Source organism: Clinocottus analis, unplaced genomic scaffold (assembly GCF_023055335.1).
Source record: "Clinocottus analis isolate CAN_PGR_092001 unplaced genomic scaffold, fCliAna1.0.p SCAF_3, whole genome shotgun sequence".
NCBI classification, from domain to species: Eukaryota; Metazoa; Chordata; class Actinopteri; order Perciformes; family Cottidae; genus Clinocottus; species Clinocottus analis.
In genome coordinates this window covers 4525075-4538563 of record NW_027176042.1, presented here as the reverse complement: position 1 = coordinate 4538563, position 13489 = coordinate 4525075, and the positions used below count along the sequence as shown (strand labels likewise).

General features: G+C 41.4%; 1 protein-coding gene across 2 annotated transcripts in view; it reads right to left on the bottom strand.

The window, feature by feature from the left end:
• The window catches only part of LOC137796611 (bis(5'-adenosyl)-triphosphatase-like), a 280461-nt gene that overhangs the window by 27531 nt on the left and 239441 nt on the right, over positions 1-13489 (bottom strand). For both annotated transcript variants that reach the window (XM_068594630.1, XM_068594631.1), the window contains 2 exons: positions 7202-7347; positions 4601-4630 (listed from right to left, as the gene is read on the bottom strand). In XM_068594630.1, coding sequence (XP_068450731.1) covers positions 4601-4630; positions 7202-7347 — 176 coding nt within the window. The remainder of the gene's footprint in view (positions 1-4600; positions 4631-7201; positions 7348-13489) is intronic.

The window sequence follows — 13489 nt, the reverse complement described above, 5'->3', positions numbered from 1 at the left end:
TGTATGTATGTATATGTGTATACGTGTGTGTGTATGTGTATGTATGTGTGTACGTGTGTATATATATATATATATGTATATGTGTGTATATATATATGTATATATGTGTATATGTATGTGTGTGGGCCACGGGTAGGTGTGTATGTGTATGTATGTGTGTATGTGTATATGTATATATATATATATATATATATATATATATATATATATATACATATCTATATATATATATATATAGATATGTATGTATGTGTGTATGTATATGTGTACGTATGTGTGTATGTATATGTGTATATATATATATGTATGTATTAATTTCGCTTGCTTGCATGTATATATATATATATATATATATATATATATATATATATATATATATATATATATATATATATTTATACTTATTTCTTACTTATGTATATATCTGTTACCCCTGTTCCTGTTATTATTTATTTTATTTTATTCGCTAATCCACTCGGGCTCACTGAAGGAGTCACTGTGAGTCTCCTGCAGAAACATCACGTCATTCATCAACTGGTACACCAGAGACCTCTTTACCGGGTCTCTGGCCCCGTTCACGTTCAGCGTGTTGATGTTAAGAAGACTCATCATTAAAAAATAACAATTAAAATCTAAAAACATCATGCTTAGAGCGTTCCGCTATGTCCTACCTCCCTAGTGATCTTGAGTATCAGTTTACTGATCCTGAACCCTTTTGTTCTAGTAAAACCTCCTTTACGCATGTGAAAGTGAGCTGACCTCAAGAACTTCTCTTTATTGGAGAAAAAGTCCCCCAAATCCACCCCCTCTCATTTTTAGTGTCGTGAAGAACTTTTTTTATTTTCTCACCGCCACTCTGTAGCCCAGCCCAAGACTCAGAGGCTTCACTATCAGCCGAGTCCTCCTCCCTGCCGGACCCAGACACAGCTGCCCTCCTTCCTTTGAGCCCACTGTTCCTCTTTTTGCCTGAGTCTCCATGTCAGCCTCACCTCCTGGCAACTCACTGTCTTCCCCAACTTCTTCCCCCTCACCATCTTCTGCCTGTTTACCTGCCTCCTGCAGGCCTCTTCCTGTCCTCCAGCAGACGCCTGCTCGTCCTGCCCTTCCTCACCTGCCTCATCCACCTCTTGGACACCACCTGTTCCCCCCTCCTCTGTTTGACCCTCATCCACCTGTGGCCTACTTGGCTCCCCCTGACCACTCTCCCTCACCTTTTGGACCCCACCTACCTCTTCCTGCCCTCCACAACCATCCCGTCAGTCTCTGACCCCCTGGTCTTGGGCCTCCGCCGGAGGCGCCCCGCCCGCAGGATACTACGCCGGCAGCGCCCGGCTAGCAAAACCCCCCGCCGGTGGCGCCCTGCCACTGAGACCCTCTGCCGCCGGTGCCCCGCCAGCAGGATCCCCCACCGGCGGCTCCCAACCAGCAGCGACCTGCCCCGCCGCGCCCCTTTCAGGGCATGCACTGGGCATGCACTGGCCTGGTGCCTCCATCAAAGAACTTCATCGACCCCGAGGTCGCAAACATTATATACTCAAAGTCCTCAACCCTTATTTTTAAAACAATGTCGAGGTTTCTGTCTCTGTCGTTTAGTACCATCAGTAACTGCCTCCGGTGCGACACCACATGCTTTAAAAGTGGTGACTTAAAGCCCGAGGAGACCTTTGTCATCTAAGATACGATCTTTCAGTATTTCCCCAGCTCCCTGCTTAGTGCCTCATCTTTGATGAAAGGCGGCACGTTGCCCACCGTAACCCGGACTGCCGGCATGGAGAGCGGCATCACGGGCACCAGTGCAGTTAGCTTTTTCCACACTGTCCAAAAACAGCACCACCCCGCCGCTCATATGGGCAGCAGACACCACGCTGCGCTGCCCTACAACCCGCCCTACGGCCAGCCCGCACTCCTCCACGGAGCAGGGGAAGCCCGTGATCTTCACCCCGTGCCTCCGTGACAGGCTGCTGCAGTCCATGCTGGCATGCAGCGCGCCGCCCGGCATGAGCAGGCCACCCGCAAACACAACCACACGGACCCGACAAACCATCCGTGCTCAAAACCACACCAACACACAAAACCCACTGTGACACTACACTACACAAACATACAAAAATATGTTCAAACTATTAATCTGTTGCATATCGCTGCAACACACTCTCTCAGCTCCGAAACGCCGCACTTCCTCTCAAAGAGAGAGAGAGAGAGAGAGAGAGAGAGAGAGGGGTGAACATAGCAGTCTGGCTTCGTAGGTCCTGTCGTTGGATGTGATGTGTATTATATCAGCTAGACCCTCGTCCTCCACAACGTTAACAGGCTACATGTGGTAGAACCATTTAGCTGTGGCTGCAGTAAGTTCGTGATGTGGACTATAAGGCCTATGGTGTGTGTGTGTGAGAGAGTGTGTGTGAGAGTGTGTGTGTAAGAGAGAGAGAGACACTGAATTGCACTAATAAAATGTCCTTATTATGTTGGAATAAAGGTTAAATATTTTACTGCAAAGTATTTACCTGTGATACCTTTTTTGCATTGAATCACATGGGGATATTTGCTGAAATGTATTAAATGGCCCTACCAAAAAAAAATTCCACTATCTGCCACTGATTGAAGGAGTTGATGTTGTTGTTGTTGGTTGTTGATGGGGTTAAGCGGAAATGGCTGTATCATCACTAGTTGTAATAAAAACAGCGCCACCTATCGTATCGGATATGACATGCTTTCAGCCAATGACTCGATTTATTCACTGCTATGTATATTAGGATAATAGCAGTTGCCCCAAAAGATAGCATAGTCCGACTATAGCAAGATTCAAATTGATACCGTCATGGAAACGCACTGACTGTGAGTGCTGGGTAGCCCGCTGACTGTGAGTGCTGTGAGTGCTGGGTAGCCCGCTTCCTTGAGCCCCACCTCCATGCAGTCTCTTCATGTAGGCAACATGACAAGGAGCAGAGCAAGGAGTGCGCTTTGATCTCTTCTAATAAAGTATCGATACTAAAAATAGGCCAAATTGTATTGTTTTAATGTAGGGGTACCGAGTACCTTTTTAGTATCGATACACCATACAACATTAAGTGTAATTTAAGTATTTCAATTGGCTCAGGAACCCAAAGGAAGCATTGAAATCTGCGTTGCGTTTCAGTCCGGTAGGCAACGGTCGTATTGGCACTAGCACTGGTTTTCGCTACCCATACCCCAAGTTATGAAGTCTCGTCTGAAAGGTTTCTGGTGTGAGCTGAACGACCTTATAGTTATTAGTGTGGCATTTCCCCATGTTTGGTTCGGATGGCAAAAAGATGTTTGTTGAGGTAGCAGGCGAGCTACTGTTTGATTGACTTTCTCTCCATTATATTTTTAGAACTTGCTGCGGGTCAATATAAAATGGCCCACGGGCCATAGCTTGGACACTCCTGGAGTAAAGGGACTTATATTGATCTGCGTATGGAATTTCAGGACATTAGGTTTGGAACGTTCAGATTTGGTAAACAAATTATTTTACATGATATATGTACAACCATCTCTAAAACATGTTCAAACCCTTTCTCCCACATGAACATGGGAGAGTAAATGGACTGCTCCAACTTGAGAAACTCTTTTTTTTAATTGAAAGTTGAAATTTCCAAAAGTAATTTCAAATTTCAAAAAGAAAATGTCAGACCCTTTTGCCAATAGTAAGAAAGTTAGGAAATGTTACTCTTTTGTAGCGTTTCACACTGCCCTGCTCCAGCCCTTAGATATGCTGCTATAGGCCTAGACTGCTGGGGGCATCTTAGGATACACTGAGCTCCCTTTCCTCTTCCTCTTTCTTTTCTTTTCTCATCTCCCCTCTCCTTTCTTCTCTCCTTCTGGATAAGTTATTGTCTTTCAATGCACATTACTAACTCTACTCCTTTCCGGGAGCCTCTGTGTTTCCTTTGCTCAAGTTTCCATGGACCGTGGCTGTCTGGAGTTGGATCTGCCCCCCCACCATGGATGATGGCTGTCTGGAGCTGGTCCTGCATGCTACGATGGCCTGTGGCTGGATCATGGTCCATGCCTACCGCTCATTATATGAATGTTTTTGTCATATTCATGTAATGTGCTGCAACTCTGTCACGTTGCTCATTTTGATCCCATGACATCTATTGCTTCTGTCCATCCTGGGAGAGGGATCCTCCTCTGTTGCTCTCCCTCAGGTTTCTTCCCCTTTTCCCAGTGAAAGGGTTTTTACTATCTTTATTTGGGGGAGTTTTTCCTGATCAGATGTGAGGTTCTGGGACAGGGATGTCATGTATACAGATTGTAAAGCCCTCCGAGGCAAATATTGTATTTGTGATTTTGGGCTATACAAAATAAACTGAATTGAATTGAATTTTATCTACTGTAAGTCATGAACTAAAGTGTCAGCAGAGAGCTGGTATTGATTATTTCCCGTTCACTTTAACCCATGAAACCCTGTCAGTCAACTAAAACATTCTATACAGGCCCCAACCAAACCAAAGATGATTTAAACCTTTTAGAAAAGAGCTATACATTATTCAGCCATGCCAAGAGTTTAGCATTACAAATCTAATAGTCTATCTAATAGTGTATAACTGTTACAGAAGCCTCATAATAAATTTCTCACCTTCACAGTTTGTCCGGCTTCAGGGCCGTCCTGGTGGAAACAGAAAGAAGTAATTAGGTAATTCAGAAATATTTACATTAATAATTCAGCGATATTATAATTTCATAAGAGCTACAGCACCTCAACTTTTTCCTTGAATTCAAAACAACAACAACCAAAACATGTACCCTCTTGATTTTATTTCATTGTCTCCTTTCCTGATATTTATTACTTCATGACTTTTTTTGGTGTGAAAAGGCGACAAAATTATATTTTTGTAAACATGAAATATAGTATGGAATATACACATGAAATACAATAGGGAATATAAACAGATTGCAAACAAATATTTGAAGGAAGACTAGCTAAAAGATAGAGAATGAAGTAAACTTTAGCAACAAAACGCAGCTCCCAGTGTGCAAATGAATAGGTGCAAATAAAAAATGACTTCCTGTTAGTACCAAACTTTAGGCTTCTGTAACGTAATCTGTACATTTACAATTATAAACATATATTTATGTATCCTTTGTTCTTTTTATGTCTGCCTGTGAAATACATTTCTACTGGTTTTGATATGTGTTATATAAATAAAATTTTCTATTATCAACCATGCAAGATATGGTTTTTTTCAGTTAAACATGAGAAAACAATCTTAAGTATTACAACTACACATAAAAAAAAGGATTTTCTACAACACGTGGTGTTTACTGTCAGATCTAATACCCAATCAGCTGTGGCGACAGCCAGGTGTTTCCCATCATGCACTGGGGAACGGCGCCTGGCTCTGAATTTGGCAGCCGTCTTGCTCTCATGAGATTATTGTTGACCATGTGTGCATGACTTGCATTGCGCGCTGATCGCTGGTGATTGATTGAGCGCTGAACTGACTCATCTTCAATGAACCTCATCTTAAACGAGCCTCTGCCTATTATAAAAATATTAAGTCCAAACACTGTTTCACCATGACTGATGACTATTTTTTATATATCCATTATCCAAACCGCTTGTCATCTCTAGGGTCGCAGGCCGCTGAAGACGATTACAGCTGTCAACGGGCAAAGGCAGGCTACACCCTGGACAAGTCGACAGTCCATCGCAGGGCAGACATAGAGACAGACAACCATTCACGTTCACATTCACACCTTCGGGCAATTTAGAGTCCAGTTAACCTAAGCTGCATGTCTTTGGACTGTGGGAACAAGACGGCGAACCCGGAGAGAACCCACACTGACATGGGGAGAACATGCAAATTCCACACAAATGGACCTGCCAGACCAGGATCCAAACCCCACCCAGACCGGGATCCAAACCCCAGACCCTCTTGCTGTGAGGCGTCAGTGCTAGCCACTACACCACCGTGCAGCCAATTTTTTTATTTTATAGATAGATAGATAGATAGATATACATTTACTATTATTAATGTAGGTAGATATTTTTGACTTGGTCATTTTAAAAGTAGCTGTTACAAAAGCTCACTAAATGTTTGCATGGTTAAGGGAGACTCAGCTGCTTGAATCAATATGCTTCTATTATCAGTGGATTAAATTACTGTTATGTCAATGTCAACATTATAACAGCTGAAAACATCACTGTCCTCTGATAAGGAGGTATAGTTTGATGTAGATTATCATTAAAAGATATGTGTGATCTGAAAGTATACTGAAAGCACAACTACTTCATCTGCTGGCAACAAAACATTGTCACACTTGTCTTGCTTAATAGTATGATATATGAATAGTATAATATGAGGTGTGATCACATTCATTGTGATTATACTTTAGCTATTCATTAGAGGTGACTGGCATTTGCATGGTATCACATATCAGTCTGGCAAGTGAAAAAACATATAATCTGATGAGCTCCATTGTAATTTTTCAGCACTGTTTAAGGTAAATAGAGCGTTTGTGTTACAATCAAAACTATTCTTTTTTTCAACACCAATCCTCCAATGAGGTTAATTTGTGTATGTCAATAGTAGCCTGCTGCAGAGAACAGTTGCCCATTCTTGCAGAGAGTTTCTCTTTAATGTGTTTGCTATAACCTGAGAGTTGTCACAACGAATCTCTTATCACCACCTCCCCAGTCAAAGATGATGATATCCAGGTAAAGATTACTCTTTTCTGCTCTGATCCCCCCCCCCAACACTTCTCTCTTCTAACCTAATTTTCTTTGACAGGACCATAGAGTAAGCTAGGTGCTATTTTGATATTAGCATATATATCACCAGTTTTGCAGAATAGGAGATGAGAGCCTGTCTGGATGCAGAATAGGAGATGAGAGCTTGTCTGGATGTCAGAGTCAGCTCTGCATTTAGCCTCCATCATACGACAGCAGGGCTGATCCACACTGAGAGAACCAAAAAGTCTCATTCTGCTCTTTTCAAGTAATTCCCTCTTTATTAAGTTATAAATCATGTTTTCTTCAAACAAGTGAAACAATATTGGCCAGTATAATTACTTTTTTTAAGGTTTAAAGTATAACTTTTCACATGTCTTGAAAATATCCCATGTAATTTTTAACACCATTTAAGAGATGAGGCCACTCTAACATTGTGGTTCTCCTCTATGCAAACTGAAGTTGATGCTACGGTCTCTTGGAACAGTTCCTCAGTCTGTGTTTTACCTGGATGGCGATTGTAAGCGATGTGGCGTTGAAGTGCATCTCCACCAGGCTGGCAACTCTCTGAGCGGTGATGAATAAATCTGTCACCTCATCCGGTTGAAGATCCCGAAAACGCTCCACTGGTCTTAGAGGGCACACCAACACATCTGGAAAAGTTCTGTTAAAGAGTTCTGTGCTGAAGTTACTTTTAAACAGTTCTAACCCTCTGAGTTTGCTCATCTCTCAGAGAATATTTAAAACGTTTCACAGATTTTACACTTTCTTCTTCACTATACACAAACCATGTGCATGACGTAATGAAATCCTTGGTGTACTTAACAACACATTTGAGGCATTGTGCTAAATGGTAAACAGACTGTACTTACTGTCTACACTATACTCACTGTATAGTGCTTTTCTAGTCTTTGACCATTTTAGCGCCCTGCACAGGGCTGATACAATAAAATAGATAACCATTCAATTTAAAATCCTCAATTAACTGATGCCTTCTGACTGTGGAAGGAAAACAGAAAGGATACTGTGATTATAGTGACCAGCATCAATGAAAATAATTTACAAAATAATATTTTTAAATATATTTCTGGCATTTTACCTGATGGTCTAAATAAGTCGTTAGTCTAGTCTTGAAATGAAGTTGCTAAATTGGCAACACTGTTTGTCTGAAACTATAAGTATCAACGACACTGTAACACAGTTATTATTGAATGGTCACTTTTTAAAACCATTCAAGATGTGTAGATAGAAAAAAGGTATATCTATATATATAATGTGAAAGTGAAAATGTGAGCAGGGTCATCCTTTAATCAAAGGATTAGCGGTTCAATCCCTGTTAAGTCAGAAATATCATGTAATATATAGCTCGTGAGTGCTAGCAGCTGCTGCCCTGCACTAGTAACAACATTGAAAATTCAGCACAAAAAAAAGTGTTCAGCACTAACTGCAGCAGCCAGCTCCCCGACAACCACAGAAGGTTGCGGAATCAGCCCAGGCTTGACATAATTGTGTAACACAAAGCTAACTTCATGCGAGCAATCCAATTAACTTCTCTGTCTCTCCACTTTGTTCACGTGACCATAATTACACACGCTCACACACACACTCACACGCACACTTAGACACACACAGTCAGCCATTTCACGTAGTTAACTTCCTGTGTGTCTGTGTTTTGTGTGTGTATCTGTGTGTGTGTCCATGTGTATGTGTGTGTCTGTTGTGTGTGTATGTGTGCATGTGTTTCTGTTTTTGTGTGTGTGTGTCTGTGTGTGTGTGTGTCTGTTTGTGTGTGTGTGTGTGTGTGTGTGTGTGCACATAGACACAGTCAGCATTTTGTCTTCACTCAACCTGCCTGTGTGCGTGCGTGTCAACGGTTGTCATGGTGACAGCCCTGATTGGTGTCACTGTGTCATAGAGACGGGACTGTGGATTTATTGAAAACAGCCTTTCAAACAATTGGATTTGACAGACAACCATGGTACCCAACCGCGAAAATAAAAAAATTACAAGAAGCCCAAGACTTCTGTGAACGTTTCAGTAACTTAAATCTTAGTTTGATTTAGAAATGAAAGCATAACTTCAGTTTAGAAACTGCCAACTTTTAATACATGAGAGAAAAATTTGGTCAGATTTAACATGGAGTTCAATGGAGCAGTTGGTCGGACTTGATGGTGCTTTCATGCTTGCCGACAAAAAAGTATGCCTTTGTTGGATTCCATGACGCATGTGTACCACACGCACAAGATTTCCTATGTTTCTATCCAACAATGGTGTATGAAGAGTGAACATTGTGGGAGTAAAGACAAAATATGTTTGTTTTTTTTTACCAGTTTCTGTCACTCCGTCTCACTCTGTCAGTTGGTGCTCCACTCTAGCCACAAACATTCCTTGCCATACACAGCATTGTAAACTCTGAAATTGTCCAAACATTTTTCCTAAACTTGAACAATAATTACATGAACACTGTGCTAGCTATGATTAAAAAAAATGCTAAAAGTACTTAACATTAGATTATTTGAACACTGCCATACAGCGATTCCCTTATACATTTTTTGACAGAACTAACCGTCCAGCAAAACTTTCAGAAAAAGTACTTGTGAGTCAAACAATTGGAGGCAACGGCCATGAAAACTGGACTCTTTTGAGGTTGCTACCTCCACTAATAGGTCACGTTGTACCGGAAAATGATGATGCATGGGCTGTAATTCTGGAAATTAAAGACATTGTAGAGCTTTTGACATCCACCTTTACAGATAAAAGCTTGTGTTACCTTGATGCCAGAATAGCAGAACACAGGAAACTTTTACAGGCTGTGTTCCCTGACCTGAAACTCAAACCTAAACACCATTTTCTGGAACACTACCCTCATTTGATCCGCTGCTTTGGGCCACTTGTTGAATTTTGGACAATCTATTTTGACAGCTTTTTCAAGAAAGTGGTTCGTGATGTAAATAATTTCAAAAACATTCTATTGACTCTGTCCCTCAGACACCAGCTTATGTTGGCATACTACTTGGACACACCCAGCCTATTTAAACCAACAGTGGAAGTAACAAGAATATCACATATTTCCCTGGACATTCTGACTTTCTCTGTCAAGCAAGTGATTGAGAAGAAATGTGGAACTCTAAGCAGTGTACCGCTGGCCACGACCACTTGCATACATGGAACAAAATACACCAAGGGAATGTTTGTGTCAATTGGAAGCACAAGTGGACTAACCGATTTTTGTAAAATTGTCCATTTGTTGCTTGTATGCAACAAGGTATTCTTTGTTGTCGAACCTTTCTCATCTTGGTATGTGGAGCACCTGAGATGCTACAAACTCTGCAAAAGAGACCCTGCTCAACTGATGGTAGCTGAACCTGAAGAGCTCAACAACTACATTTCACTGTCAGCATACACTGTTCGAGGTCGACTCCTGGTTTCACCTAAGGCATTTCTTGTTCATTAAGGTAATCTTTTGTGGCTGGTGCGCATTATTTAGTAGTCCATGCATAAATAATGCGCACCAGCGGTGATTAAGAAGTCGGTATACGCAATGCTGACTGAAAAATAAGTGGGTATACGCCATATACCTGAATATATCCTGGACTACACCACTGCCTACAACTATTGTGTGGATGATAGTGGGGAGAGCTTTCCATATGTCTCTGCCTGGGCCAATCTTATCTCCAGCTCTGAGCACCCTCTCTTCTCCCCTTTGTCTCCGACCGGCTGCTCCCCCCGACTTTGAAGGATGAGATTGAAGAGCTCAAGCATTTCCATATAGTGAGAAAACCATCTGCTCATATCCCATTATTATCTGTCACAACAGTTATTTGACTGCTTTCGTCTGATTCACTCCCGGGGTCGTGGTGCATGTAATAAGAACAAGGCATCGGAGATTGGTTTTACATTGCAAATGCAATCATTTCTATGAGGGAAAACATCTGTCCCTTTCCTCCCCATGCCCACATACCCTATTCCCATTCCCAATCCCACACTGTCCTTTTCACACGACAAAAATGACGTTACCAGGCCTTGCAAGCCCACCTCAGTGACCTTCCTCCTTCTCTTCATCCCATCAGTATCACACCAATTTCACACTACATACTAATTCTAATATAGTCTGATTCTGTGGGCCGTTCACTCTGGAAAATGACTAAATGAAGTAGACTTTGTAATGGCCACTTGCAGGACAAAACTGCTCCAGGTGGGAGTGTGGTGTTGATAGATGGGGGTGGAGTTACATTGAATTGAGTATATATATTGTGTTATTTTATCCTAACAAACATAATGTTAAAATGGAACCATTCATATATATGACATTTCTTCATTTGTATAATTATCAAAGTGGCACTGTTAATGTTATTATACAGGGTATAATTTGATGATTTAGAAAATTCTCTGATTTGTGTTTATGGGACAAAAAACATACACAAAAATCTCTTCTCACTCCATTTCAATAGTCCTTGGCAGTCCCTCCTTTCTTTGTACTTTATTAAAATTGAGTATCAAGATTAGGGTAGAGAGAGTCGAAAAAAAGATGAGTGTGTCCACAATTGGTGCACCCATGATAAATCCAGGACAAGCAATCTCGACAAAATTTAGTTTTTCTTCTTTTTTTCACGAATACTGTCGAGATTTAGATTAAAATGACTCCACCAAATGGTTGGAGGTCAAAGATCACAGTGTTGGTCATTATTACAAAATATTTGGGACTTTATTTTACACCTTGATAATGAAAGCCCTTCTATAAACATTTATTCATCTTTATTGGCCAGAATACAAAGTATGAATACAATATATGATAAATCCATGAGCTGTAACATGGCTAGTCTTTTGAATACTACCAACAGTGGTTCAAGTACTTTGAGATGTTTTTCTCTTTTAGTCATCTTACTGTAAACTATTAATTTTACTTAGTTTATCATGCATTCCCAAGGGAACGAGGTTGATACTCTGAAAACTATGATATTCAAGGTCTTACATTTGAATTGATCAAATGATCAGTTATTGATATTCATATTTTTATCACAAAGCTTAGAGGTGTCAGAAAACAGCAGGTAATTGATACCAGGGAGCCAGCAGATTGCTCAGTTACGTTACACTATCTATTATGTCAAGTTAAGTTCATAGACAACGTTTCTGAACATTTAGTGAATGAATGTTTATCCACAACATGTTAGCTAACACACACACCTTCTGTCACCACCACCAATCTCTTCCTCCTCCTCCTGTACCACCGTGGCAGCAGGAGCCTCACTTTCACTGTCCGTCGACACCTCCTCCTGAGAGGGATGCGCCGCGGCCGCCGCCGCCGCAACCAAAGCCCCGTAGCCGAAGGCTACGCCACCACCGCAGCCAGCCCCCGCAGCTGCAAACATGTTTATTATATTTCTGCTCTTAGCAGCATCAGTTGCGACTACTGGGCCTGTCATAGGGCCACAGGGTTGCTGGATTCACACTGAACGCGGCGCGAATATTCGTGTCATGTCTACCGTGTCAGTTTACTCACTTGACAATGCGTCTTCACAGACAAAAAAAAAAAGATCAGCCACTGCCGTGCCGGCCCATTACTGACCGGCCCACCGGGAAAACTCCCGGTACTCCTTATGGCCAATACGCCCCTGGGCTATGATGAAGGCAGCAAGCCCTCAAATAAATCAAAATGCCCTTTTCCTTGGCAGCTCCAATTCCCGGACAGCCAAAACAAAGAAATCTATCACTGCTGCTGCAACAATTGGCTCTTTCCACCTGATTACAGCAGGTCTAAAATGAACCGCATCACCCCATCATGCCCTGGAAATTACACACAGCTTCTGACATAGGCAAACCAATATCAAAGGGCTCTAGTAAAGTCAGGACTATACCTCTGATTTGTGTACATGGAAGTGGAGGCTATGCACATAAAGCTCCCAATTACTAATCAGATTTCATGACTTATCCTCCTCATCCTCTCTTTTCTGAATATGTAGGCCTGAACGGTCCGTGTACATTTTGTTTGTTTGTTTTATCGTTCATTCGGAAATACGGAAAAAACATTGTTTCTTCGTTTTCCATTTCAAACCAAAAACGGGAAAACGAAAAACCGCTTTTCCGTTTTTGGCGTCTGAAACCAAAAACGAGAAAAGAGAGACGATTATTTTCATGTCAAAATAAAAGCCAGTAATATATATTATTATTTACAGTCTTCTAGTTCTTATTTACAGTCGTATATGATGCAAACGCATAGCACAGTAACGTTAGAAGAACATTAATTAATAAATATAATTAAATAGACCTGTATAAGTTAGCAACAGTAGATACTACAGGCAGTTTAATATGCATGTATATATGTCCACAGCAAGAATCAACTGTTCAATTAATCGCTGCATTGTTTTATGCAACACAGTTCGTAATTCAGTTTAATCAAAGTAATTTGTGTGTGTAAAGTTGTTGCTGTTAGGATCATATTTATTTTTCCATCGTATTGTGCTATTTCTTGAGTGATCGTCTTCACTATGGTATGAAACTTCAACGATCAGTCCGCGCAGCTGCAGCGTCCAATCAAATAACAGTGGAACAGCGAGGGGGCATGTTAAGTGTTAAAACACTTCCTGGAAGCCTGCACTCGGGGCTCCTCAATCATGGCTCCTCCGATTTCCCGCCTCACTCCTCGTTCCTCCGAGCCTAATAAGAGCTTTGGGGACGGCCTTCAATATGGCGGCGCAGAACCACTTCCGGATTGAGGAGCGAGGAGACGGCAATTAAGAGACTTGGGACGCACCCTTAGTCAGCTCCTGAATATATGAATATTTAAAAAACGTAAAC